Genomic DNA, 27,051 nt, shown 5'->3' on the forward strand with positions numbered 1-27,051 from the left:
TCCACAATGACGACACAGGGTGCTACGGTCTGGGCCCTTAAAGTCGACTCTAAGCACCAATAGTACCTGTCCATTGAAGGTGGCTGATGTGTGCTTATTGGGCTTACTGACCAGCCGATTTCCACATCCCTTGCTCCATGACCTAGGGTAGGCTAGCTGCGTGCCAAATGGACGACCTTTGTACCGCACTGCTCTCTGATGGCAGAGACGTCGTCTTCCGCATTCGTGTCCTCGTCCGTGCTTGCACTGGAAGGTCACTTCCGTCCCCAACGACCTCACCTTTGCGTCGTCACCCATGATCTCTTCCCGAGCAGCACATGTCAGACAAAAATCACTACTGTCGCCTATTGTTTGGCTTTTATCTAAACACCTTCGCCGGTTTGCTGTCTGAGGCGTTTTTGGTTAGGCGTTGTCTTTTCCTAGTTGGCCATCAGGGCGAAATCAATCGTCGCTTCGGCCATATTCAATCTTCCAATGAAGAAGAAGGCCTCAGTTGTGGCACATTTGTCGGCTTTCTCGCTTCCCCCGGGTGGCTTATAAAAGCGTCCTGTTCTTGTCTTACGACTCGAACAGCATGGCGGTGCACCAGTGTAGCCAAACGTGCATGACGTCACGAATGCAATCCAAGCAATGAAACGTGTGACGTCAAATTCGCGTGGTACACTTCTCACTTTTCACTTCTTACATCTTCCATCTTTAACTATTTTTTTCACTTTTTATAACTCGCTTCTCACTATTCACTTCTCACCTCTCACTTCTCACTTCTCGATTCTCACTTATAACTTCTCAATTCTTTGCTTCTCACTTTTCACATCACACACCTCACTTCTACATTCTAACTTTTCCCTTCTCTCTCTCTTTTTTTGCTTCTCACTTCTCATATCTTACATATTGCTTTTTATTTCTCACTCCTCACTTCTGATATCTCACTTCTCACAACTCACTTCTAGGCTTTTACTTATCACTTCTTACTTCTCACATTTTACATTCTCACTTTTCACATGTCACATCTTTATCTCATTTCGCATCTCTCATTACTCACTTCTCGTCTCCCGCCTCTCAGTTCTCACTTCTCACTTTTTACTTCTCACTTCTCACTTCACACTCTTCACTTATATCTTCTAACTTCACCCTTCTTGCCTTCACTTCTCACATCTTACTACTTTTCATTTCTCGCTCCTCACTTCTCACATCTCACTTCTCACAACTCAGTTCTCTCCATTCAATTCTGGCTTCTTTTTTCTCACTTCTCACATCTTACATCTCACTCCTCGTATTGAATTTCTCACTATTTGTTGCTTCCAACCCACTTCTTGGCTCTCACTTATCACTTCTCGTTTCTCACTTCTAGCTACATCTCACTTCTCGTATCGAATTTCTCACTTCTAAATCTCACTTGTAGCTTTTAATTTCTCGTCTCTCACTTATCACTTCTCGTTTCTCACTTCTCATTTTTCAAATCTCGCATATTTATCTCATTTTTCATTTCTCACTATTCATTTCTCGTCACTCACTTCTGATTTCCCGCTTCTCACTTTACACTTTTCACTTCCCACTTCTCGCTTCTTACTTCTTACTTCTACTTCATACTTCTTCTAACTTCTCATTTCTCACTTCTGATTTTTCACATCTCACTTCTCACTATTTACTTCAAACTTTTCACTTTTCAAAAATCACTTTCCACAGCTCACCTTTTACTTCTCACTACTCGTATATCATTCTACATTTCACACTTCCCAAATCTCACATTGCACTTCTCGCTGCCGTTTTCTTAGTTCTGATTTCTCCCTTCTTATTTCTCACTTCTCACTTCGCACATCTTACTTCTCGTCCACTTTTTACTTCTTCCTTCTCGTCTCTCATTTTCGCTTCCACCGTTTCACACCACCCGTTTCTCACTTCTCATTTCTTACTTCTCATTATTCACTTCTTACTCTTCACTTCTCACTTCACACTAGTTACTTCACACTTCTCATTTTTTACTTCATACTTCCGAGAAGTACACTTTTTTATCTTAAATCTCACTTATCTAATTTCTCATTTGCCACTTCTCACTTTTCGCTGTTTACTTATCCCTTCTCGTTTCTCACTTCTCTATTCTCAAATTTCACATGTTTATCACATTACTCACTTCTCACTAGTCACTTCTCGACTCTCACTTGTCCTTTTTCATTTTTCCATTCTTGTTTCTTACTTCTTGCTTCTCACTTCACAATCCTCACTTCTCTCTTCTTGCTTCTCACTTCTCATAAATTACTTCTCATTTCTCACTTATCACTTCTCACTTCTCACATATATCTTCTCAATTCTCACTTGTCACATCTCACTTCTCACTATTCACTTCTTGCTTTTCACATCTCACTTCTTACTGATAACTACTCACTTCTTGCTTCTCACTTCCCCACTTCTTGCTTCTTACTTCTCACATATTACACCTTTTTCTCATTTCTCACTTATTACTTCTCCCTTCTCACTACTCATTCGGCCTAACGGCTGTGGTCAAATGACCTTCGGGACTGACTGCCTTGGCTCTAATGACCCAGCATCGTACCTCCATTAAATACTCTAAGTGTTTTCCCTTGAAAAAGACTTGGAATATTTTTTTGAAAACCGCGCAAAATCCAAAATCCGCGTAAAAAACGACTTTAGCAAGAATCGATCAGAAATCCATATGTGAATATGTACGTTATGTGGAAGATATTGATTTGAAAAATGTATTGGAGGTAACCACTTTCCCTTCGATGGGACTCGAACCCATGACCCTGCAGTACGCTAGACTGGTGCTTTAACCAACTAAGCTACGAAGGAAATCCCCGGAAATAGGCAATTACCTTTGATTGAACTGAACCTGAGTTGCGTGCTCTTGCCTACGCAATGCGGTCGGGTCTGAGCTTGACGACCGACTGGCAAATGCTTACACAACCTCACTTGATCAGTACCGTTGCTGATGAAGAATGTGTATAGCCGCCAGACATTCTAAATACTCACGCTCCTCTAATGTGGACGTGTACAATACACATGTGGAAGTATTGGCTTGAGAAATGGATTGCGAGTGATTTGACTATGCGTCCAATTTGGGAATCTCGAGCTCGTTCAGTAGCCGCTAGGTTGCGAAGGCCGACGGAGGTCCTTCGTAGCTTAGTTGGTTAAAGCACCAGTCTAGCGTACTGTAGGGTCATGGGTTCGAGTCCCTTCGAAGGAAAGTGGTTACCTCCAATACATTTTTCAAATCAATATCTTCCACATAACGTACATATTCACATATGAGTTTCCATAACATTGTAAATTAACGTCCAAGTCGGGTGGTTTAATCCCCGGAAATAGGCAATTAACTTTGATTGAACTGATCAGAAATCATTTTTTTTACAATTTTCACGTGGATTTTTTCGAAAAATTGCTTAAAGAAACCGCGTAAATCCCAAAATCCGCGTAAACAAAGTCGCGTAAAAAGCGACCCCAGTGTACCGCATATGTTTATCATACAACTACATATTTCCGATCAGTTCAAGGTACGATTGCATTGGATGTTCTATAAGATTCAGCCACAAATTTTATAGTAGCTTTATATTAAAAGGGGAAGGGTTGTTTCGCCAAATACCGTTCGGCCGAAAGTTGTTTGGCCGAATATAGCATTTGTCCGAACCGAACCGAACATTAGGCCGAAATTTATTCGGCCGAAAGGGTCATTTGGCCGAAAGGGTCATTTGGTCGAAAGGTTCATTTGGCCGAAAGGGTCATTTAGTCGAAAGGGTCATTTGGCCGAAAGGGTCATTTAACCGAATAGAACATTTGGCCGAATATGACGTTTGGTCGAATAGGACATTTGGCAGAATAGATTATTTGGCCAAATAGGACGCCGCATGAAACGTGAGAAATGAGGAGTGAGAAGTGGGACGTGTCACTACTCAATTCTCACTGCTCACTGTAAAAAGTGAGAAAATTAGTAATGCAGCGTCTCACTTCTCACTTCGCTTTTCACTTCTCACTTCTCATTTCTCACTTCTTGCTGAGAAAATTTAGAAGCGTCAAGTGAGTAATAAGACGTCTCATTACTCACTTGTCACAACTCACTTTTTACAGTGAGCAGTGAGAAATAAGAAGTGAGTAATGAGACGGCTTACTTTCACTCCTTTTTTCTCACGTTTCAAAATGTCCTATTCTACCAAATGTCCCTTTCGGAAAAATGACCCTTTCGACCAAATGTCCCTTTCGGAAAAATGACCCTTTCGACCAAATTACTCTTTCGGCTAAATTACATTCGGCCAAATGAGTTTCGGCCAAACGACCCTTCCCCATTGCCAATAAAGAAATCAGGGTATGAGCAATAAATAAATATAAAATTTCCACGAATAATGCAAAAGTTCCAAAGTATTTTTCCACAAAACAAAAATAAAGAATTTTCCATAAAAAAATTACAATGTTCGACGAAAAAACAAAATACAAAATTTCCATAAATGAATCAATACATATTAGCAACAAAAAATTACAAAATTTTAATAATTAAACTTTTTTTGCACAAAGTAATCAACAAAAAGAAAAAAAAATTTGAAATTTCCAAAAAATTTACAATGAATCTGATGAAAATTTCCATGAACTTTAGACGCTTTTGAAGAAGGGGTTATCTATGGAAAATGCTCAGTTTAATTGCTTTTTTATATTTATTCAAGGAAATTTTCAAAAATATGTTTTGCTCTTTATTGTTTTTTTTTTGTGGGAAGATTTAATTTTTTTGTGGAAAAATATTTGTTTTGTGGAAAATTTTGTAATAGTTTATTGCTAATGTGGATTTATAGAATTTTTTTTCCGTGGAACATTTTGATTTCTTTATAGAAGATTCTTCTTTTACAATTGCAAATTTTGCTTTTAAAAGTGCTAATTTATTTTTGTTTTGTGGAAAAATTTAATTATTTATGGAAATTTAAATACCCTGATTTCTTTATCGGCAATTTTCAAGTTTCTATGGAAAATTTATATTTTGAATGAGAGTTTATATTTTAGTCATTGTGCTCCAGTTGTGGCGTGCGGTACCAGTGTTGGAAGACCATTAACATGTTAGTAAAACTTTAATGAAAGAAAGGAATGCGAAAGGTTTGTCTTTGTGAGATAAAATTAGTTTGTATACAGTAAAGTAAAAAAAAATTGACTCACTAGAGCACATTTTTTTTAATGCCGTTCCCATAATCACTTCGAATATAAACTCCAGCTCATAAAACTTCACTGGTATGAGCATTAGAACATTTTCTGAATTTTGAGCTTTCGAGGGAATAATACGCTCAGTTACAGTTTCAGTCTTACACACTCTGAAGAAAGACAAATGAGATCCTCTTAGTCCTCTTGAACGATTTGAACGAGTTTTTGAACTACAAACAAGACAATTCGCATTCGTGTAACCTATATGGATTTCCGCCATCTGTCGTCAAAACTCGTTCGTCCTTCTTGGTCTATGCATTTTTTTTTGCAATCAGGTTACTTCCCTGGTAAGCCCAAGTATTGCTGCACCGATAGTGAGAGCATCAAATATTAGCGCCAAAAACTACGAAATACAAATAGGGTAGATGTTCTAGTCGTGGTTATAGTACCAGTTGTCGCACTAGTGCACTATACACTAAGTGGTACATCATATCACTACAAAGTCTCTGTGGAATTGTTCATTGGCCTGCTTTCTTCGTTTCCCGCAAATTTGGGCTCAATAGGGCTCTTCCATCCAATCTAATGAACGAAATAGTAACAGAGGTGTATTTTCCCATATATTTCGGCTGAAACCGCCATATTAACTTCAAAACAAATGCGCCAGCTTACCGATCAGGCTGAAAATTTCAGAGAGTGATTTCCCACCCAAAGGTAAAATCCTGGGGAGTGTACCGTAGAATCCAACGACTTTTTGTATCCTGGGTCAGTCTAATATTAACCTAACATTCCTTCCCTTTCTTTCGTGATTGTAAGGACCTGGCAACTGCTTCTGTATAGGAAAAGCTACTAATCCCAAGTATCAATTGGCGACAATATACAGATGATTTCTCAGCTGAGCATTGTATAACCACCCACGATGTGTACAATTACCTATGCTATGCTAAGTATATCGACTATTATTTATTCAAATTAGATTATGTTAGAGACTTAAACATTTGATTTATCTCTAAAGGCATGATCAAGTCAAGTCCTACGTCCACTTTGCGATTTTGTCACATATTTTACCCACTTTTCACTTTTTGTCTATTAATTTTGAAGTCGAATTGAGATGCCATGAATGTGCGTTTTATCCCTGAGAGCCATCTACTCGCATGTTGGGAACCACTCTTTCCGAACCGAAGATTGGAAGCATGTTCTAGCTTTTGAGCTCAAAATTTTGTCCCGCCACGTGTTTTATGTAAGTCAATGTCAGCACAGGCTGCCTTCGCTTGATTTTGGTATTACCGTTTCCATTTTGGAGTTTAACTCAGAAATAATCTGTTTGACTACGGGATTGGGTGGCGCGCATGTTGCGAATAAGACCGTGAACGGCCCGAGGAATATACTCACCGTGAACCATGCCATCGTCGAATCGTCATATAGCACAACCCATTCTTCCGACCACCGGCTCCAGAGAACAGATTCTGCAAGAATACGGAAAAGGAGAATGACGCAATATTTGATTAGAATTTATTGAGCTTCGAACGAGCACCGTCGTCGGTGTTTTGTTATTTTATAATACTGGCGCAAGGAAAGGTACTCAAATTATTGAGTTAGTAGAATTTTAAATAAAAATCTGCTTGTCAATGGAATAGTACTAATTTAATTATTTTCTAAGAAATCTGGATTACAGAAATATGAAAGACAAATCTGAAAAATGTAGGCAAAAATTAGGTAATTAACCAAAGAAGCGGTGACTAATTTTCATCGACTGGCAAACCAATTGTTCATTGTTCATCCAAGGGTCTTTAAAATGATTCGATGAAACTAGAGTCTTTAAAACCGTACACGTGGCAGCCGCTGAGTGGAAATTTATCTCCCACTCTGTGCCGGATGTGTCCGCTTCGATCTTGATAAAGAAAGAAAATTCAACGAAACTGTACGATGGACTGAAGCCATAAATGTCTCAACGAAGGACGGAAACTGACAAGGAGCTTGCAGTTGTTGTTCGGCTGGCAGTTACTGACAGACGATGATGGTGGCGCGCTCCCCGCCCCGGAAAGATGTGTTTGACATTGACCATTGCTGGGAAGCGGACGATGGAATCCTCTGTTTGCTCAAATCAAAGAAAACTGAAACCCCTAACCGCCCAGCCAAGCGATGAGGATGCCAGTGCGGTGTTGTGCTGGAAATGGATACAATCAATAGACCTATCACAGTACAGTGGAAATGTGATGATGATGTGTTTGGTTGTATGTACTTAGTCTCCTTATTCGACGGATGCCTGAAGCTGACGCTTCCGATGAAGCTCAGACCATGAATGATTGGCCGCACAGTTGAGGTTAGCCAGCAGTGCTGGGCGGATGAGCCATTCCTCGGAGAACGGTTGAATTGAGTGAATGGAATCTTTCATTTCATTTTGGAGCAATGACAGCATAGATTCGTCGTGGAATGACAGACAGTGTGGCCCGCTTTTCCGGATTGTGTTTGTGAAAACCATCCATCACTGTACATTTTCGACACTTTTGGAAATCAGACAATTTCATTATCCCTTTTGAAGAGGTGAGGAAAGCGGACAAGGCAGTCAGAAGTGTCACCAAGTACAGTGATAAATGGATTTTTACACACCCACAAACCCTCATTACTGAAATTCATAAGTTAAATATTTTGCAAAGCTATAAATACCAAACATCCAAAATACTTACCCATTTCTAAATGACGAAATCAATCCATTGTTTCCGAACTTGAACTGTCCAGCCCAACTTTGCCCGTTCAGCAACTGCAGATTGGGAATGGTATTTTCCAAGAAAATTAAACTGTCTGAACCCCAGGAGCGTCAAGAAGTTTAGTGATCGATGAGTTTCACCGCAACCATAAGTGGAAATAACCGACCACGGAAGGCAGGATATGTGATTGCATCTTTGCGCTTTATTTGGAAAGTAAAAAAAGTAAAGATGTGATGGTATTTCAATCGCACTTGAGGCCTTTAAAATGTTTTATAAAAAAAATATGTCCTACTGGTCTCCGATAGGTCAAGGGATAATAAAACATAAATATCAAAATAAAAAAATAAAGAAACTGCTAGGATTTGTTAAAGAATGTTTTGAAAATCTTTCTGGAAATTTTATCATTGTCCATTATCATGTCCCCTCATATTATCATTTTGGAGAAAAAATCCGAAGGGGGGGACTTTTTTTTGTAATATTTGTACGTATCGGCCTAAATTACTCAAGGCCAAGGGAAACAAAGGCTTTTGCAATTCATTCGAGAATAACTGTTTTTTGTTGCGATTCGACCAATTTACACATTTACACGACAAATATCTATAACAAGTCAGGTGGGTTAACTTTTTGGCCGATTTTAGTAGCCATCCTGGAAAGCTGGACACCTTACACATTTGGACGCTGCTATTGTGAAGCGGACGGGGACAGCAGGGAGTTTGTCCAAGGGCTAGACGATCCCTCCCCAGGCCATCTACGAGTTGTGGTGCCTGCCTACGATGTGGTGGGTTTTGACAGTGGGCCCTGTTAAACCTCCGACGAGACAGGAGGTTTGCGCAGGCCCAATAATTATTATTTATTCAGACTAAGGCCGAAGGGGCCTGTGCGGTATATAAGAATCTTCTCCATTCGGCTCGGTCCATGGCTACACGTCGCCAACCACGCAGGATACGGAGGGTCCACAAGTCATCTTCCACCCGATCGATCCACCTTGCCCGCTGCACACCTCGCCTTCTTATCGTTGTCGAGAACCATTTTCATCGGGTTACTGTCCGACATTCTGGCTACGTGCTCGGCCCACCGCAGTCGTCCGATTTTCGCGATGTGAACGATGGATGGTTCTCCCAGCAGCTCATGCAACTCGTGGTTCTTTCGCCTCCTCCACGCACCGTCCGCCATCTGCAACCCACGATAGATAGTACGCAGCATTTTCCATTCGAAAACTCCAAGTGCGCGTTGGTCCTCCACGAGCTTCGTCCAGGTCTCGTGTCCGCAGAGGACGACCGATCTAATGAGTGTTTTGTAGATAGTCAGTTTGGTACGACGCCGAACTCTATTCGATCGGAGCGTCTTGCGGAGTCCAAAGTACGTACGATGTAGCAAGTAGCTTTTAGAATAAAAATCGGAAATTAAAATAACTTGAATTAAAATTAAAATTAAAATGAATTAAACTAAATATTAGTTTATATTCAAATTGAATTCGATCAAACCCACCGCGCTTCACACGCGAGTGAACAAGAGCCCTACCACTTGACATAACAAAACGTAAATGAGTCTCCAGCTGAGTGCCTGAATATAGTTCACCTACATATTTCGATTTGGCGGTTGATCTCTCGAACAATGCAAAAATCGTGCGGGCAGCGACCCCACTAAGATCCTTTCAGGGTCTATTAACCTTTTGCTCGTATCCCTCCCATCCATAAACTTCTGAGCGGGTAGCAAACAGGCTGATTATGACTGTTAGCTAGAATGAGAAACAAAAATCTGAAGGGTTATGTACAAGACACGACCGCCCAACGTAAACTACGTAGAACAGTTTGGTGCATTGAGGAATGAAGTCATATTTTAAGATAATTCATTCGATTACTTATGTCACTGGTTTAGAACAAAATTACCATAACTTAAAATATAATAAAATGTTGGATACCGTAGTCAGGGGTGACGTCCGAGCCCTCACCGACAGTCTGGAGGTCGGATAACAAAATCGTTAAAAAGGTCACTAATAATTCAGTTTTATTGTTCTCAGATACATAAAATCTTCTATACAAGCATTCTATGCAGTTGAAACAATGACCCATTCTCACCCCCATTTGACCCGTTGTCTCACCGACAACGGTACGATAACTTAAAATTTTAACTTTAAAACCCCGAAGTTGTAATAATGCTTTTCGCAATTCCAACTGTTGCATTCGACTTAGAGTAAAATTAGTAGGGATTCAGTTTACATCCAAATTTTCGACCACTATTCTAGTTTATTTGTAGTAATATAGGTGGAAATAGTGGAGTATGACTATTAAATAATACTATTCTGAAATAAAAATAACTCACTAGCGTTACATGGTTATGATATCACAAGCAGCATACGTTGAGCCAATCTTGTTGCAATAACCATATTGTGAGAGAATTCGGGCATATATAAGTTACTGTGATCGATGTGCAATATGTAGCTGGGGTGTATACTGGTGAGTGCGTGTACCACGATTTAGCGATTTTACGACAGATGCGAGACGACACGCATCGGCCCTGAACCTTGCAAAGAATCTCTGCTCTGGCTACGGACAAACAGGTGCCTCTGTCCAATGGTAGTCAGAGCATCGAGTCATCACTGGAGGAAGAATACGAAACTTGGACCTTTGGCAGAATTTTCGCCTTCTGTTATTTGGAGTGACGAGGAATAGTTGGCAGAGAAGGGATACTTAGTCGTATTGTTGAGCCCGACTAGAAATCAATAAATACTAGCCATGTACCCTTTTGACTCAAATTCCGAACATGACTCATAGTCCGAACAGTAACTTTTCAAAGCCCATTTGAACTGTATACGTGTAGGTTTCTTGACAGGAGTTTGAAGTTGTTTGCTAACTTGATCCTCAGTGCGGAAAACCAATGACGGTTTTTGTGTTTGGGCGCTAAAACGTCAGTGTTCGGAATATAATTCATATTCGGGATTTGTGTCAGAACGGTACCAAAAACCAAGCCATTCGGTTGAGATGCGCTGCGGACGGGAATAGGGTATTTGTGCTATTTTATTACAATCTAACTCCCACTATCTGGCAGTGGCATTATGGATAACATATTCGTGCAACCATATTATTAATATAATTGCAAGATTCTTAGATCCGGGAGCTAGAAAGTAATAGTTCTATTGTAACCTATAGCCCGTTTCAATAAAGTATGCGTTCCGAAGCTGCAGTGCATTCAAACTTCCTGAATTAAAATTGAATTCTTTCGATTTTGGCGAATATTTAATAATAAAAATATAATTAACAATTTGCAGTTTATCATAAAATGGCTTACCATTTTCCTAAGTTATCTTTGAATCGAACATGTTTGTTCATTTGCATTGCGATTATCGCATTATGACATTGCATTGCCGTTGCTAACAATCGATCATCCTATCCTTGCACAAGCATGCGCTTTATGTAGGTATATCGCCGACTAGTCACTGCTCTGGCCCTACTTTTGGTGGCAAACTGATGCGAAGCACCGCACAAAAAGAAGAGCCCAAAAACCAACTACACTGAACGACGGCCGAATGAGACTCACGTTGCGAACGGGAAAAAGAGGTGCTGCCAAAATGGTCCAATACCCTACTTTAACGTTGATAATCAAATGTTTCAATATAACTGGAAAATTGGTGGAGAGTTTCCGAGTCGATTGATATATAAATATCAAAAATCCATCGAAAGATGAATGCGCTATTAACGTTCAAAATCTTACATGATTTCGTGACGGTCTCGGATTTGAAAATTTTCATTTGTCACCCTGTATCCGAGTCTTCCCCTTAGACGTAGTTTACGTCAAAAAATAGCGAGAGATGTAATTGTCGAGAGGACGATTCAATAAATCACGAAAATTCAACTTTGTTGTTTTCTTGATATCCGGTGCCGAAGATCGCGAAAATGAGTTCGTTCATCTCCTGTTCATCCGTCATCAGATCGCCGGGCGGCAGCATAAAAGGTCATGAGTACTCATTCGTGAATGTAGTGTTGTCCTTGCGCAAGTGACTTTGAGAGCCCGCTACCGAAGAATGTACCGGTCAGCGCGACATGAACGAAATAGCATGAACCGTCGCACGAAACCGAGAGATAGGAAAGCACACGATACAGAAACATAGCCCCAAACAGGCACGTTGACTAGCTAGATGATAGATGAAGAATGGGAAAGGTAGAAACAAGTAGAAATAGACACTGAATAATATTATAGCGTGCCGCGCCTAAAGTTAGATTCCTAGGACTTGTATAATAAATTGAATTGCACTGAAATAAATGAGCTTGATAGTATTTTTTTGATGTATAGGGGAAGTTGGCTCCGAAACCAACTGAAGTACTGCCGAATCGAATACAGATCAGTACAAATGGTGAACAGAGACGCTTGACCGATGATGATAAAACCCCCAATTGTTGAATTTAGCATCGGTCGACGATTGTAACACTTTTTCGCCAATTTATTTTTTTCTCGCTATTCTCTTGTCCTATTTGGACAGTTGTAGTCAGCCAACTTGTTTCCCGCCCAGAAGTTTGGGAAGATAGGAACCTTCTCCTGAAAGGTCTCGTAGTCGGGCACACTCAACCTTGGTAAATGGTCTCCCATCGGGAGTGGCGCATAAGCCATTATACTTAAAACGGGAACTAGTACGGCTGACGAGCTATAACGATTTACAGCCACTATACGTCTCCGAGTTTCGCTGCTGGTATCATTTTCGGCAGTCACCAGTGAGCCCAAGTACACAAATTCTTCTACCACCTCGATTTCGTCACCACCGATGCAAACTTGAGGTGGGTGGCTCACATTGTCTTCTCTTGAACCCCTTCCTATCATGTACTTCGTCTTCGACGTGTTGATGACTAGTCCGATCCGTTTAGCTCCCCTTTTCAGTCTGATGTAGGCTTCCTCCATCTTCTCAAAGTTACGTGCCATAATATCTATGTCGTCGGTTGAGCCAAATAGCTGGACGGACTTATTGAAAATTATACCGCTCGTGTTAATTCCTGCTCTTCGTATTACCCCTTCCAAAGTGATGTTGAATAGCAGACACGAAAGACCATCACCTTGCCGTAACTCTCTACGCGTTTCGAAGGGACTCGAAAATACCGCTAAAACTCGAACTAAGCACATCACCCGATCCATCGTCGCTTTGATCAACCGTGTCTGTTTATCCGGAAATCCGTGTTCGTGCATTATCTGCCATAGCTGGTCCCGATCGATTGTATCATATGCGACTTTGAAGGCGATGAATAGATGATGTGTGGGCAAGTTGTATTCGCGGCATTTCTGCAGTACTTGGCGAATGGCGAACATCGCCCATAAATCCCGCCTGGTCCCGCCCCATGGTCAGCATCCAGGGAGATGAGGGGTTCGATGGCTTCGGAAACGGTGCTGGTAGATTTAGCTGCATCGTTGGCGAGGACGAGATCCAGAAACCGACCATTTCTGTTAGGAACTCCATTGAGTTGAGTCAAGCCATTAAACGAAAACCATCGACCAATGCAGAGCTACTGGTTAACAAAACAGATTGCAGGTTCACATGCATAAACCCATCTTCCGATGCAACCTCCTCCGCGAGACTTAGTGCTGTTAGCTGAATTACGGTAACTTAGCAAACTTAGAACCGAATAGCTGTAAGCCGAGGATTTGTTCATCTAGCCAAGTTTCCGTCAAAACAATTACGTCGTAGTCACATTCACTAGCAGCCAGAAAGAAAGAGTCCACCTTAGTACGGAGCCCACGCACATTCTGGTAGTAGATGCGCAAGGGATGAGCAGGTAATTCACTAGGCGAAACGGATCCTTTAACCGGCAGGCTATCGTTAGAAACGTAGGATGATATAGCAGGCTGCTCAGGGTTGGAATCAATGTCAACTGGCTGGATACTGGAAGTAACAGACGTTATCGGAAGAGAATTGTTCGGGACGATATTGTACTTGCCTGCAATAACGGTTTGGAAGCCCTCCGTGCCAGACTCAATTACAGGACCGGGATGACTGCGGAGCGCTGGCAGGATTGGGTCGACTGCAACGAGCGGATTGAGGGCTTCCATTGAGCTAGCAGGCGTGCATCCCAGTTAGGGTGGTCGGTATTGGCCATTTTTGTCAAATACTGGTTTTCGGTATTTGATGGAGTCAATACCGGTAGAATACCGGTTTTTGCGAAAAATTCAGGTAGTAAAAGAAAAACTTTTGATTTGGACTTCTGGATGAAAAACAATATTTGTTGACAAACTTCAAATGTTAAAATCATTGCTTGTTTAGCTGGGCAAAGCGAAACTTAAGTAGACATTACGTACTGAGCGACTTATCTCCCAATCCGCATTGGGTTTTGTTAGCAATGTTGCCAACTACTGAGAATGCCCTCTCTGGTTCAACCTAAGTAGGACGAATGGTTCCAAGACCGTCGAAAATCAGTGTCAAATACTTGCCCGTAATCCCTTCTGATTCATAATAGGAGAATTCCTTACGGATTGTATGCAAGGATCCCGGCGTCAACGTACATATTTGCCACCAGCAACGCAAGTGTTTTGCTTTGCTACAGTCTCTTCACAAGTTGTTCTTTAACCGAAATATATTCATAGAGGCATCTTCTTCGTACCAATCGTCAGATATGATCGTTGTCTCAGTTTCAACGATCGCATCAGGAATGATTAGGCGCTTCAAGTTCACATACGCATGCCTAATCAAAGTAGCTCTGGATGCCTTGAAGAAAATGCCAAAATCGTTTCTGATTAATTGCTTCACGGCAGAATTATTCAAAAAAGCAAAAAGATCGGCGTATTTGGATCGTCTCTCTTGGATTCATTCTATAAAAGCATCGAAATAGTAGTGGAAATATCTGTGGCTTGATTTGCTAATAGTTGCAACGTAAATTGGAACGCCACGTCGGCTTCATAAAGAGTGCAAAACTCACAGAGCAGTAGTTCCACAACAGCTTGAACATGTTCGAGGGCTTGAATTATTTCAGCGTGCCTTGGCATCAGCCACTAATTCAAATTCTTTTCTGAATTCAGGACGGACATATTTTTGCAGAAATTCGTTATTCATAGGTGATCTACGGAAAAAAAAAACTACTACTTCTCGTACCGTTACAGGACTGGACGATATCAACAATGTTCATTGAAGAAAAAGTCAGATTTTTAATACCGAAAATACCGGTATTTTCCGTCTCTAAAACCGGTATTTTTGGTACCCAAAATTGGCCGGTAATACCGGTATTACCGGTTTTGGTACTACCGGTTAGACCACCCTAATCCCAGTGAACGGTTGGTTATTGGCATCCTAGACGTGTTATTAATCGGCAATTCCGACGGGAAAATGGAATCTTCCATGGTTTCACTAAAAACTGGAGAACTTTCAGACAGAAAAGCGTTCATTGATGGTTGATACTTGCCGGAGAGAGGAGTGCGGAAGCCCCCGTCTCCAATCCCAAACACAGGGCCAGGACGGCTGATGATCGTAGGCAGGAAGGGCGCGACTGTGTTGAGTGGATTAGGGGCTTCCTCTGTGCTTGTGGCACTTATGCGCCCTGGTGACAAGCTGGAGGCATTGGCGAAGGAAATTTCCTCAGTACGGTTAGCATAAGTTTGTTTCGAAACCCGGCGAGTAGATGAATGCGGCAGACTGAAAGCGATGAATGGATCAGGAGACGAAGTGCTTGGAAGATCACGATACTTGCCTGTAACGGGGGCTCGGAAGATCCCGTCTCCCAACTCAAACGTAGGGCCGGGATGACTGAAGATCGCTGGCTGGGGAGGCTCGACTACGATGAGAGAGATAGGGACTTCCTTACGGCTTGTGGCAGATTTGCATCCCGGGGAGTTTTGCCGGTATTGAATAAAATTTACTCCATCAGCAACCCCGAGCAGCACAAGTCAGACAAAAATGGTTGCAGCAACTTGATTGTGACCAAGTTTGGTTACATGTGAGTTGCAGTAACCTATGTGAAACATGTGTGCTACTAGGGAACACTTCGTCCGATGAAATATCCAGCGGGTCGTTGAATTCCGCAGCAGGCTTCGGACGCCAAAAATTTTCTTCAACTCTGTCGTCAACAAACTCTCTGAATAACACTCCTCTAGGCCATGTAGAGTAGGACAGGGCTTTCGCTTTCAGTTCGAAATCCATTCCGGTTTTGAAGGAAACAAACGATAGTGTACTGATGTCCTTTCCTTTGGCAACTAGTCGAGTAACTTTCACATCTTCAGTCCCAAGACGCTTTTTAGCTAAAACGCCTACCTGTTCGACAGACACATCCCTTGCGATTCGTGACAGGTACAACCAAAACTTAGGCCTGGCCGTTGGAACGGTAGCGATTTCCATCGACGGAGAGGGAGTGCTTCCGGTTCCTAGAACTAGAGGACGCTTACGTTTGGCATTTTCATCATCGATCGTGGTGAAAAGTCTCCGACTTTTGGTGAATCCCGGATTGATATCGGCTTGCTTGGAGGACTTAGGAGTAAACGAGTTGGAGTTGATCAGTCTTGCAAAATTTGTTTTCGTCCATTATTTCCAGCTTAAGGCTTTGCAAGATGTCGCTGTGAGAATTTAGAGCGTGTACTTTTCCAATTTTATAGGCATCACGGGTGGTATTACGAAAACGGGCATCATCCATAAGTTTAGTGCACGAGTTGCACATCCAAAATAGTTGTTTATTTTTCACGACTTCTTCGAAAATATCCGCTGCTATGCCACAGCATCGGGGGTGAAAAATAGGTTTACAAAAGCCTTGGCACTCCACTTGTATTTCGCCGATATCACTGGCACATGAACTGCAAACTAATGACATTCTGCTTTTCGATTTCAAATGAAGAGTCGAGACGACTGCGTATCGAATAATCGCACAGACCGAACACTGTTTCAGGAGTAGACTGCTTGTGGTTGTAGGTACGGTTGCCGAGTGAAGTGTTATTTGCGAACAGTGACGAGTTTAAACACTTTTTCTCGCACCATGGACTGCGATAAACAATTATGTTTTACGGGTTTTATCGCGGTAATTAACTTTAAAACAATGAAAACTTTAATTCGACGCGGTACACAGTGATAAAAAGATCAGTACGATGCGAAATTCAACGTTGAATAGTACACATCACGCGGTGAAAATGAAAAACAAATTTAGTGCGTGTACGAAACAACAAACAACAACAAGTTGATATGAATGAGTGATGTGTAGTGTACCGCTGTAAGCACGCTCAAAGTAGGCGATTCATTGAAAATCCACGTTTTTTCCTTAATCTTGGAGTGACAGCTGCCTCTTGCTTTGGTGTCGTCATGACGATTTGGTTGCACGACAAAAGTGAATGTTGTTTTCGTCAACGACGATACGACGAGTAGCAGCGAAAGCACTACAACTCGTTGCTACTGTGGTAAATATTTCGGACTCGGATGATGACTACTGTCACTGTACTACTGTTATTTTGCTGCTTACGGTTGCAAAAGTTTGATTATTTTTCAAAGGTTTTTCATATAAAAATGGTTACAATTTATACATGGGAAAATTGCCACACTCTTCCAAAATTGGTTGGACAAATAAATATTTCTTAAACTAATTAAAAGTAGATGGTGCTAATGGCGTAAAAATCTCACATGATTTTTTGGTGTCAGGCCGTTTGGCCGAACGCCATTTGGCCGAATGCCGTTTGGCCGAATAGTTAAAAAATTTATCACAAATTACGAGTAGCGAAGATTGAGAAATGAAACGTGAGTAATGAGAAGTAAGAAGTGAGAAGTGAAATGTGAAAAGTGGGAAGAGAAAAGTGAACAGAGAACTTCTTCCTTCTTCTCCTTCTTCCTCCTTCTTCCTCCTTTTCCCTTCTCCTTCTTCCTTCTTCTTTCTTCCGTCTTTCTTTTTCCTTCTTTATTTTTTCTTTTTCCCTCCTTTTTCCTTCTTCCTTATTCACTCTCCTTTCTTTCTTCTGTCTACTTCCTTCTTCCTTCCCCCTTCTTCCTTTTTTCTTCATCCTTCTTCATTATTTCTATTCCTTCTTCCTTCTTCCATTTTCCTTCTTCCTTCTTCATTCTACCTTCTTCCTTCTTCTTTCTTCCTTATTCCTTCTTCCTTCTTCATTCTACCTTCTTCCTTCTTCTTTCTTCCTTATTCCTTCTTCCTTCTTCATTCTTCCTTCTTCCTTCTTCCTTCTTCCTTCTTCCTTCTTCCTTCTTCCTTCTTCCTTCTTCCTTCTCTCTTCTTCCTTCTTCCTTCTTCCTTCTTTTTTCTTCCTTCTTCCTTCTTCCTTCTTCCTTATTCATTCTTCCTACTTCCTTTTTCCTTCTTCCTTCTTCCATCTTCCTTCTTCCATCTTCCTCCTTCCTTCTTCCTTCTTCCTTCTTTCTTCTTCCTTCTTCCTTCTTCCTTCTTTTTTCTTCCTTCTACCTTCTTCCTTCTTCCTTCTTCCTTCTTCCTTCTTCCTCATTCATTCTTTCTACTTCCTTCTTCCTTCTTCCTTCTTCCATCTTCCATCTTCCTTCTTCTTTCTTCTTTCTTCCTTCTTCCTTCTTCCTTCTTCCTTCTTCCTGCTTCCTTCTTCCTTCTTCCTTCTTCCTTCTTTCTTCTTCCTTCTTCCTTCTCTTCCATCTTCCTTCTTCCTCATTCATTCTTTCTACTTCCTTCTTCCTTCTTCCATCTTCCATCTTCCATCTTCCATCTTCCTTCTTCTTCTTTCTTCTTTCTTCTTTCTTCTTTCTTCCTTCTTCCTTCTTCCTTCATCCTTTTTCCTGCTTCCTTCTTCCTTCTTCCTTCTTCCTTCTTCCTTCTTCCTTCTTCCTTCTTCCTTCTTCCTTCTCCCTTTTTCCTTCTTCCTTCTTCCTTCTTCCTCATTCATTCTTTCTTCTTCCTTCTTCCTTCTTCCATCTTCCATCTTCCATCTTCCATCTTCCATCTTCCATCTTCCATCTTCCATCTTCCATCTTCCATCTTCCTTCTTCTTTCTTCTTTCTTCTTTCTTCTTTCTTCCTTCTTCCTTCTTCCTTCTTCCTTCTTCCTTCTTCCTTCTTCCTTCTTCCTTCTTCCTTCTCCTTTCTTCCTTCTTCCTTCTTCCTTCTTCCTTCTTCCTTCTTCCGTCTTCCGTCTTCCTTCTTCCTTCTTCCTTTTCCTTCTTCCTACTTCCTTCTTTTTTCTTCCTTCTTCCTTCTTCCATCTTCCTTCTTCCTTCTTTCTTCTTCCTTCTTCTGTCTTCTTTTATCCTTCTTCCTTCTTCCGTCTTCCATTTTCCTTCTTCCTTCTTCCTTCTTCCTTCTTCCTTCTTCCTTCTTCCTTCTTCCTTCTTCCTTCTTCCTTCTTCCTTCTTCCTTCTACCTTCTTCCTTCTTCCTTCTACCTTCTTCCTTCTTGCTTCTTCCCTCTTCTTTCTTCCTTCTTCTTTCTTCATTCTTCCTACTTCCTTGTTCCTTCTTCCTTCTTCCTTCTTCCTTCTTCCTTCTTCCTTCTTCCTTCTTCCTTCTTCCTTCTTCCTTCTTCCTTCTTCCTTCTTCCTTCTTCCTTCTTCCTTCTTCCTTCTTCCTTCTTCCTTCTTCCTTCTCTCTTCTTCCTTTTTCCTTCTTCCTTCTTCCTTCTTCTATCTTTCTTCTTCCTTCTTTCTTCTTTCTTCCTACTTTTTTTGTTTTTCTTTTTTCCTTTTTCATTCTTTCTTCTTCTATGGTTCTTTCTTCTTTCTCTTTCCTTCTTCTTCATTTATTCTTCATTCGGAGAATTTCAACTATTCGGCCAAACGGCATTCGGCCAGATGGCGTTCGGCCAAATGACCCTTTCGGCCAAATGGCATTCGGCCAAACGACATTCGGCCAAACGGCATTCGGCCAAATGACCCTAAACCGATTTTTTTAGGTAAGCTGATTTTGAAATTTTTTTTCCGTATTTTTGGGTAATCGTTTTGTCAGAAGTCCTAGTACAGACCCCACCGTTGTATCTAACAAATAATATTTAGATTAATCTATTGAGTTCCCATAGTAGGAGGGGCCGACTGTTTACCTCGATGAAATTTACTTCCAGGGTGCAGCAACCGTAAAAAGTGTAGACAACAACTTTTCGTGTACCATGTTTACGGTACTCGTTACTAAGTGGCGATACCGGCGTTTCTATCTGTGTTGTTAAACCTGCTAATCTATGTTTTGAAATTTTCACAATTTTCACGATGTGCTCATGGAAGAATGGTAGTTGGAAATTGATGAAATATATGGAAAAATCAGGTATTTCGCAAATTTATGGAAAATGGGGGTGTTTTAGAAGAAAGTAGTGATAAGGAATAAAGTATGAGGTGAAAAGATTATCTCATGCTCTTAGTGGGCACTGATTAGTAGTTTTATAGCGATGAATTTTCGATTTTACTTTCACTGAATAAACGCCATCTCTTGCATTAAACGTTTTGACTTATACCTTATTGCAATGATTTGGATAACTCCAGTTGTTAAATTCAATTTTATTTAAGAAATTATTTCTTGAATAAAAATACCGTTTGCAAAGCGCAATGTTTTGAAATAGCGAAAAAAAGGCTTTATACAAAACTCTGATTCTACCAGTGGCCCTTTATGGACATGAAGCATGGACATTAAAAGAGACGGACCGGAGAGCTTTCGGGGTTTTCGAGCGAAAAGTGCTGCGTACAATACTCGGAGGGAAACTAGAAAATGGTGTGTGGCGCAGACGCATGAATCATGAGCTGTATCAAGTATACAAAGAAGAAAATATTGTGAATCGTATAAAATACGGCAGACTTCAGTGGGCTGGTCACTTAGTGCGAATGTCAGAAGAAAGAATAGCGAAAACAATATTCAACAGAGAACCAGATAGGGGCCGGTGACTTCGTGGAAGGCCACGAACACGCTGGCTGCACGCGGTGGAATCGGACCTGGGGACCCTGAACGTTCGGGGAAACTGGAGGAACATCGCCCAAGACCGACGATTATGGAGCTCTACAATACGCCAGGCATAAGTGTATCAACGCTGTAGCCAAACCAGGTATCCAGGTATCCAGGTAGGTGGTCATCAAATGCGATATCCGCAGAGAGATTCTAAAACGCATCGCAGGAAATCGTACTTACTCCGAACTCTACATTCTGCAAGCACTGCGGTCAAATGAAGTTTGTCATTGTACAGGATTGATCATATTATACAAAAGGTTGGCAGTAGCCATATTGCCGGGAAAAACATTGTGTGTTTTAAGTTCATTCAAAAATTACGTTCAACGTTTTGAAAGAGAGTTTTAGGAGTCAAAGTTGTGACAGCACATTTTCTATGTATACAAAAAACGTGATAGAGGGGGGATCGACAAATTTCAAAAAGTCGCGAACATCATAATTGAATCGCTTTGTCCAATAGAGGGAATACATCATAGAGGATGATTGTCGCTACAGTTCCCTTTGTTCTCGTTCCCAAACATGTAGGGTACATGTTGACATTTAGCGCACTATCCTCGCCAGCATAAGATGTTTCGCCAGTGCCGACAGTGACAATCATCCTCTATAGTTTATTATCTCTATTCTTTGTCCTCGTTGCGGAACGGTGAAGTAAAAAATTAGTGTTTTATGATGCGGATGCGGATTCTAAAAACTTCATTAACCATGGTTTGACTTAACTTTAGTTACTGACCAATTGTTATCCCTGTGGAGATGCAGAGGTAAACACGGTCAGAGAATATTTGCAGGATTCTTATTTTTGTAATGCGTTCAGCAAAAATAAAATTGTAAACGATTGGAGATCCTTTTTTGTCGGTTGTTGCCTCCACGGGAGCTTTTGCCACATCAGATGACTCAGCCAGCAGCATAATGCAATGAATTTCCATTAGCATTCAAGAGAAAGACGACATCGTTGGACGGATTTGTGCATACTCATACATGAAGTGTGGTGTGATGTGACACATTTTGGTTATGACATAAATTGTCATTCCCAGATGGAGCCGTGTCAGCCAATCTTACGTCTCCCGCGGGGGGATCCTTTTTCCCCGAGGCATTTTAGCCCCCGACTGGTACATGTGTGTACTTACCTAAACAAATACCAGGAATGAATCATTCCCAATGTTGACAATGACGCATCTGCTCGTGCCACTTCGAACAGCTTGAGTGTGCATGAGTTCAAACCGTGTTCGTGTCTGAATCAGTGCTTTGTATTCGCCAGGACAAGCATTCTGTTCCCTATCAAATCAGCCAACGCTTCCAACGAAAAACACGGGAAAATTACCATTCAGGATCAACACAATCAGCACTGGGTACATACATGTGTTTGGCGCTGAAGCGAGACCCGCCATGGAATCGCGAACCATCGCATCGGTGTCATCTATCTCAATCAACATCGGAGAACCCAACCATCAAAGGAAAGCACCGCAAAGTACTTACACGGTTTGGAATAAAATGAAAGTGTGGCCTGCATTAGGGAGTCGTTTTCGTTGATGGGATATGCAGTGAGATGGAATGACTAGAATATTTCGGAAGTTTTAATCTTCGTTAAATTCAACCATTTTTAAATGTTTAACCATTTTTTTCTGGTTAATTTAAAACATAATTTCAATTACTTTTAGTTTCATCGATTTGAAAACTAATTTTCCAAACACTTTTTTTTAAATATTTTTATATAAGCGTCTATGTGTCAGTTGTGTAGTGTCATATCTGTAAATAAAAGTAGAGAAGAATGAAGAGGTTCACGTCGCTGAATTACGCTGCCTTACAGTCAAAGTTTGATGCCCAGGTCGGCAGGAAACTCAATATTGAATTCTGGAGTAATAAACTCCTGTAAACTAATGAAGAGAATGCACCCTACGGCATCGTTGCTTCTAGTTGTGAGTAATTAGTCCTTAAACGTACTGCCAGCAGAAATAGTTTTCTGTTGTTGCGATTTTCCATCCGCCCTTTTTCTCTACCAGTTTATAGAAGACGGTCAGGTGCATCTCTATTCTATTTCTCGATGGCATTATGTTCCAACTGTGACCATTCTTTCTATTTGACTTTTTTTATCTCCGTGGAGTGGAGGAGCATGGGGAGTTTGGAGAAAAGTATGCCTTTCTGACTTGCCATGTCGGCCGGAAAATCTCACATCTGTTTGCGAGAGGGAAATTTTAGGATCAGCAGGGAGCAGCCCAGCCGTTGATTCTGCCGCTTGGCATACGAGAAACATGGCTTGATCTCTGGCAGTCTTGGAGATGCTCGACCATTTCGTCGGTAAGCAGGACGCTTCGAAATAATGTGAAGAAGATGTATTCGGTGCGGTGGATCCCATTGCAAATACTTCATTGAAGTTCAATTTCTGATAGTGACAGAGCAGAATGATCCTGACGTTGGCAATTTTAATACCTGCTAGCCACACCGAAGCTAGGATGGAGAGTGAAAGAGGCTACTCAGGACTAACTTCTCAATATATGCTTTGTACGTGTAGGTTATCGATATTCTTTTTACTTTTTATTATGTGGAAAACGATACTGATGACCGAAAACACGTATTTGAAGACGAGAATATTTATTAAATAAGCAAACATATCCACTGTCTACCGGTGGGAATCGAACCCACACCTCCCAGGATTCTAGACGGGTGCTCTACCACTATGCTACGGTAAATTTAATGCTACTCATTAAGTTGTCCTAACGGTTATGTGATAGATACGGTCCAACCCCCTACGGCAATTAGAAGATCAATCACACTCATCACTCTCTCTTCATAAACACGCGTTTTCTGTATTGTCCCATAGTATCGAAGTGTGTTTGTTTACCAGCCGATGAATGCTACAACGATATTGATATTGTATGGCTATTCGGTCTGAGTGTAGTAGCGCCCGGCTTTGTCCCACACACGCAGAGGACAATATGCGACTGATTGTTACCGTGTACTCTATGCAAGTTTAGGTTATCGACTTTCGTCTTACTTTTTACTATGTGAAAACGGCCCAACGCAACGGCTCGGTGAGTTGGCGTATTTTTTCGATGCTGTTTCTTACGAAGACTTGCAGGGTTACAAGCGGCCTCTGTAGCCAGGCGAGAACTATTTGGCTATCCACCCACAGGGCGATGCTGCTAACCTTGAAATCGAATGATCCCACCCACACGCCAAAAAATCGTTCCTGAATTCGTGATCCAGCAAAAATACACCGTGATTTAAGTCAGGGATTAGGGAGTCATGTTTTCCAGAACTTTCCCGAAACTGTGACTCAAAGTACACCGTGAACGTGTTAGTTCACGAATTCATGAACGCTGTTTTTGCGTGCATGTCCTTAGATATTAGTTTCGCAAGAAGATAAGCTCCCAACAACTCCATGCGAGAAATTTGCTTTGTAGGAGCCACCTTCGATATACTGCAGAGCAAACGGAGACTTGCAGTTCTGTATCAGGCGCGTTTGAGCTTCACTTATGGACAGGGAACTCAGCAGATTTCAGCTTCTGCAACGGTGTTGGCTCCAGACAGGATGTCATCGGCGTAACTTTCTTCACAGATAATCTTGGTCGCCATTGGGAAGCATTCGGCTTATTGGATGCTCAACTGTAGCTGTTACATACGTCGCCGTTGTCAATTCCACAACACGGATCGATAGCGTTGGATCCGTTCGCCAGAAGATCCGTTGAAAGTACGAATGAGCTTGATCTGCCGATACATCTTCGATATATCAACCGTAAATACAACAAAGTGCTTCCAGATGCGAACAAGATGCGAACAAATTGTCGTTATGCACTGTGGCTCCCACTAGATGGGCTTGGTTGAGAGCTGTGTCGGATGCTGAGGCCTCCGCTAACGCATCAAAGACCTTTATGCTGCAGCTAGATGGCCGCAGAACAGCATGGTGGAGCATGTACTAACGGATCTTATTCGGCACGTCGAACTCCTCCCTGATCTCAAGGCAGTGTCCTAAGGCTTCGTAGTCGTCAATATACTTGATGTATTGGATTTTCATAGTAGGATCCTTCTTTATTTGTCGCTCGTGTAACTGTCTGTCAGTTACCCTGCTAAGTACATTGGCAAAATAGCGCTTGTTAGCTGATTTTCGGCAAATTATTTGCTGATTATCAGCAATTTTGACAGAAATCTCGGCAAAAACATGTTTGCTGGGGCACGGCTAGTTCACGGTAAAGTTCAACATTTTGCTGAGATCCTGGTAAAAAATTAAGTGTGATTGATCGACATCGAATACCTTTTGAAATCTGAATAATGAATCGCGGCACTCTAGGAGTTAACTTTCTGAAATCATTATGGCGAAAGGCATCAAAGGTTCGATTTCTCAAAATTAAGCACCTTCATCGAAAAAAAATTTGTTAGACGTAGTAGCGGACACTTTCCTACATAACCGGTACCTAATAGTTTTTCATGAAAAGTTTCTAATTTTGAGAAAACCCGCTTTAGATGTCTTCTTCCATACACATTTCTGGCGGTTAACTCATGCTGGCTAATTTGCGCATATACGATAGCGCCTGGATGTGGAAGCGGCGGGTAGAAAATCAGCCACTGCCAATAATGAATCACATACAGTGGTTGGTTTCCTACCCGCCGCTGCCGTATCCATGCGCTATCGTATATGTAAAAATAGCCAGCATGAGTTAACCACCTGAAGTTTGTATGACGAAAGACATCTAACGCGGGTTTTCTCAACATTAGGAAATTTTCACGAAAAACTATTTGGTACCAGTTACGTTGGAAGGTGTCCGCTACTACGCCTACCAAATATTTTTTCGATTGAGTTGCTTATTTTAGAGATATTAAACGTTAGATGTCTTTCGCCATACTGATTTCCAAAAGTTAACTCTTAGTGTGCCGCTGTAAGCACGCTCAAAGCAGGCGATTCATTCATTAAAAATTACAAAAAATTATCAAAGTAACCCGTCTAAAATGGGTCTTGGTCGATAGAGTTGTGAGGGTGAGATATATTAAGAGTTGGGCAATCCACTTTTAGAGTGCATTGATGACAGAATGCAAATATCGCATAACGGTTTGGTTGTAACACTAACTACCCTAGCAGCACACATGTTCCTCATAGGTTCCTGCAACTCATATGTGACCAGATTCAGTCACAATCAAGTTGCTGCAACCATTTATGACTGACTTGTGCTGCTCGGGTAGTAAATAGCAGGCCATGACTTTGCCCCTTTCCTCGTAGGACAACAAACGGAGTCGCACGCGCGATTAGACAGCACTCTCCGTGATAGCTCGTTCGGCAGAACTAGGCCGCACATTTGGCGATCCTGCCAGGTTGTTCCTGATTGGAAATAATTGTTTTGTAAGTATCCTGTGGGCGTGATTCTGACATTTTTCAACGGTTTTGACTTGTAATGTCGAAGATGCTCTGGAAGAGCGTCGGATTAATAAATTCGCTCATCGGTTTCGACTTGTAGTGTCGAAGACGCTCTGGAAGAGCGTCGGATTAAATTATGTGCACATCGGTTTCGACTTGTGATGTCGAAGACGCTCTGGAAGAGTGTTGGATTGAATGATTTGCACATCGGTTTCGACTTGTGATGTCGAAGACACTATGGAAGAGTGTTGGATTGATAAATATGCTCATCGGTTTAGACTTGTAGTGTCGAAGACGCTCTGGAAGAGAGTCGGTTTAAGTTATTTGCACCTCGGTTTCGACTTGTGATGTCGAAGACGCTCTGGGAAAGCGTCGGATTGAATGATTTGCACATCGGTTTCGACTTGTGATGTCGAAGACGCTATGGAAGAGTGTTGGATTGGTAAATTTGCTCATCGGTTTCGACTTGTGACATCGAAGACGCTCTGGAAGAGCTTCGTATTGAATGATTTGCTAATCGGTTTCGACTTGTAGGGTCGAAGATGCTCTGGAAGAGCTTCGGATTAAATGATTTGCTCATCGGTTTCGACTTGTGATGTCGAAGAAGCTCTGGAAGAGCGTCGGATTGAATGATTTGCTCATCGGTTTCAACTTGTGGTGTCGAAGACGCTCTGGAAGAGTGTTGGATTGGTAAATTTGCTCATCGGTTTCGAATTGTAGTATCGAAGACGCTCTGGAAGAGCTTCGGATTGAATGATTTTCTCATCGGTTTCGACTCGTGATGACGAAGACGATCTGGAAGAGCGTCGAATTAAATTATTTGTACATCGGTTTCGACTTGTAATGTCGAAGACGCTCTGAAAGAGTGTCGAATTGATAAATTTGCACATCGGATTCGACTTGTGGTGTCGAAGACGCTCTGTAAAAGCGGCGAATTGAATGTTTTGTCTATCGGATTCGACTTGTGATGTCGAAGACGCTGTGGGAAGCGTCGGAATAAATGATTTGCTCATCGATTTGGACTTGGGATGTCAAAGACGCTCT

The 27,051-nt window shown here is 41.5% G+C and overlaps 1 protein-coding gene across 1 annotated transcript in view; it reads right to left on the bottom strand.

The window, feature by feature from the left end:
- LOC134206327 (uncharacterized) overlaps window positions 1-27,051 on the bottom strand; it is a 380,581-nt gene that overhangs the window by 183,179 nt on the left and 170,351 nt on the right. Inside the window, exon 4 of the mRNA XM_062682026.1 lies at window positions 6,520-6,593. Coding sequence (XP_062538010.1) covers window positions 6,520-6,593 — 74 coding nt within the window. The remainder of the gene's footprint in view (window positions 1-6,519; window positions 6,594-27,051) is intronic.

Source organism: Armigeres subalbatus, chromosome 1 (assembly GCF_024139115.2).
Source record: "Armigeres subalbatus isolate Guangzhou_Male chromosome 1, GZ_Asu_2, whole genome shotgun sequence".
Classification (NCBI taxonomy): domain Eukaryota; kingdom Metazoa; phylum Arthropoda; class Insecta; order Diptera; family Culicidae; genus Armigeres; species Armigeres subalbatus.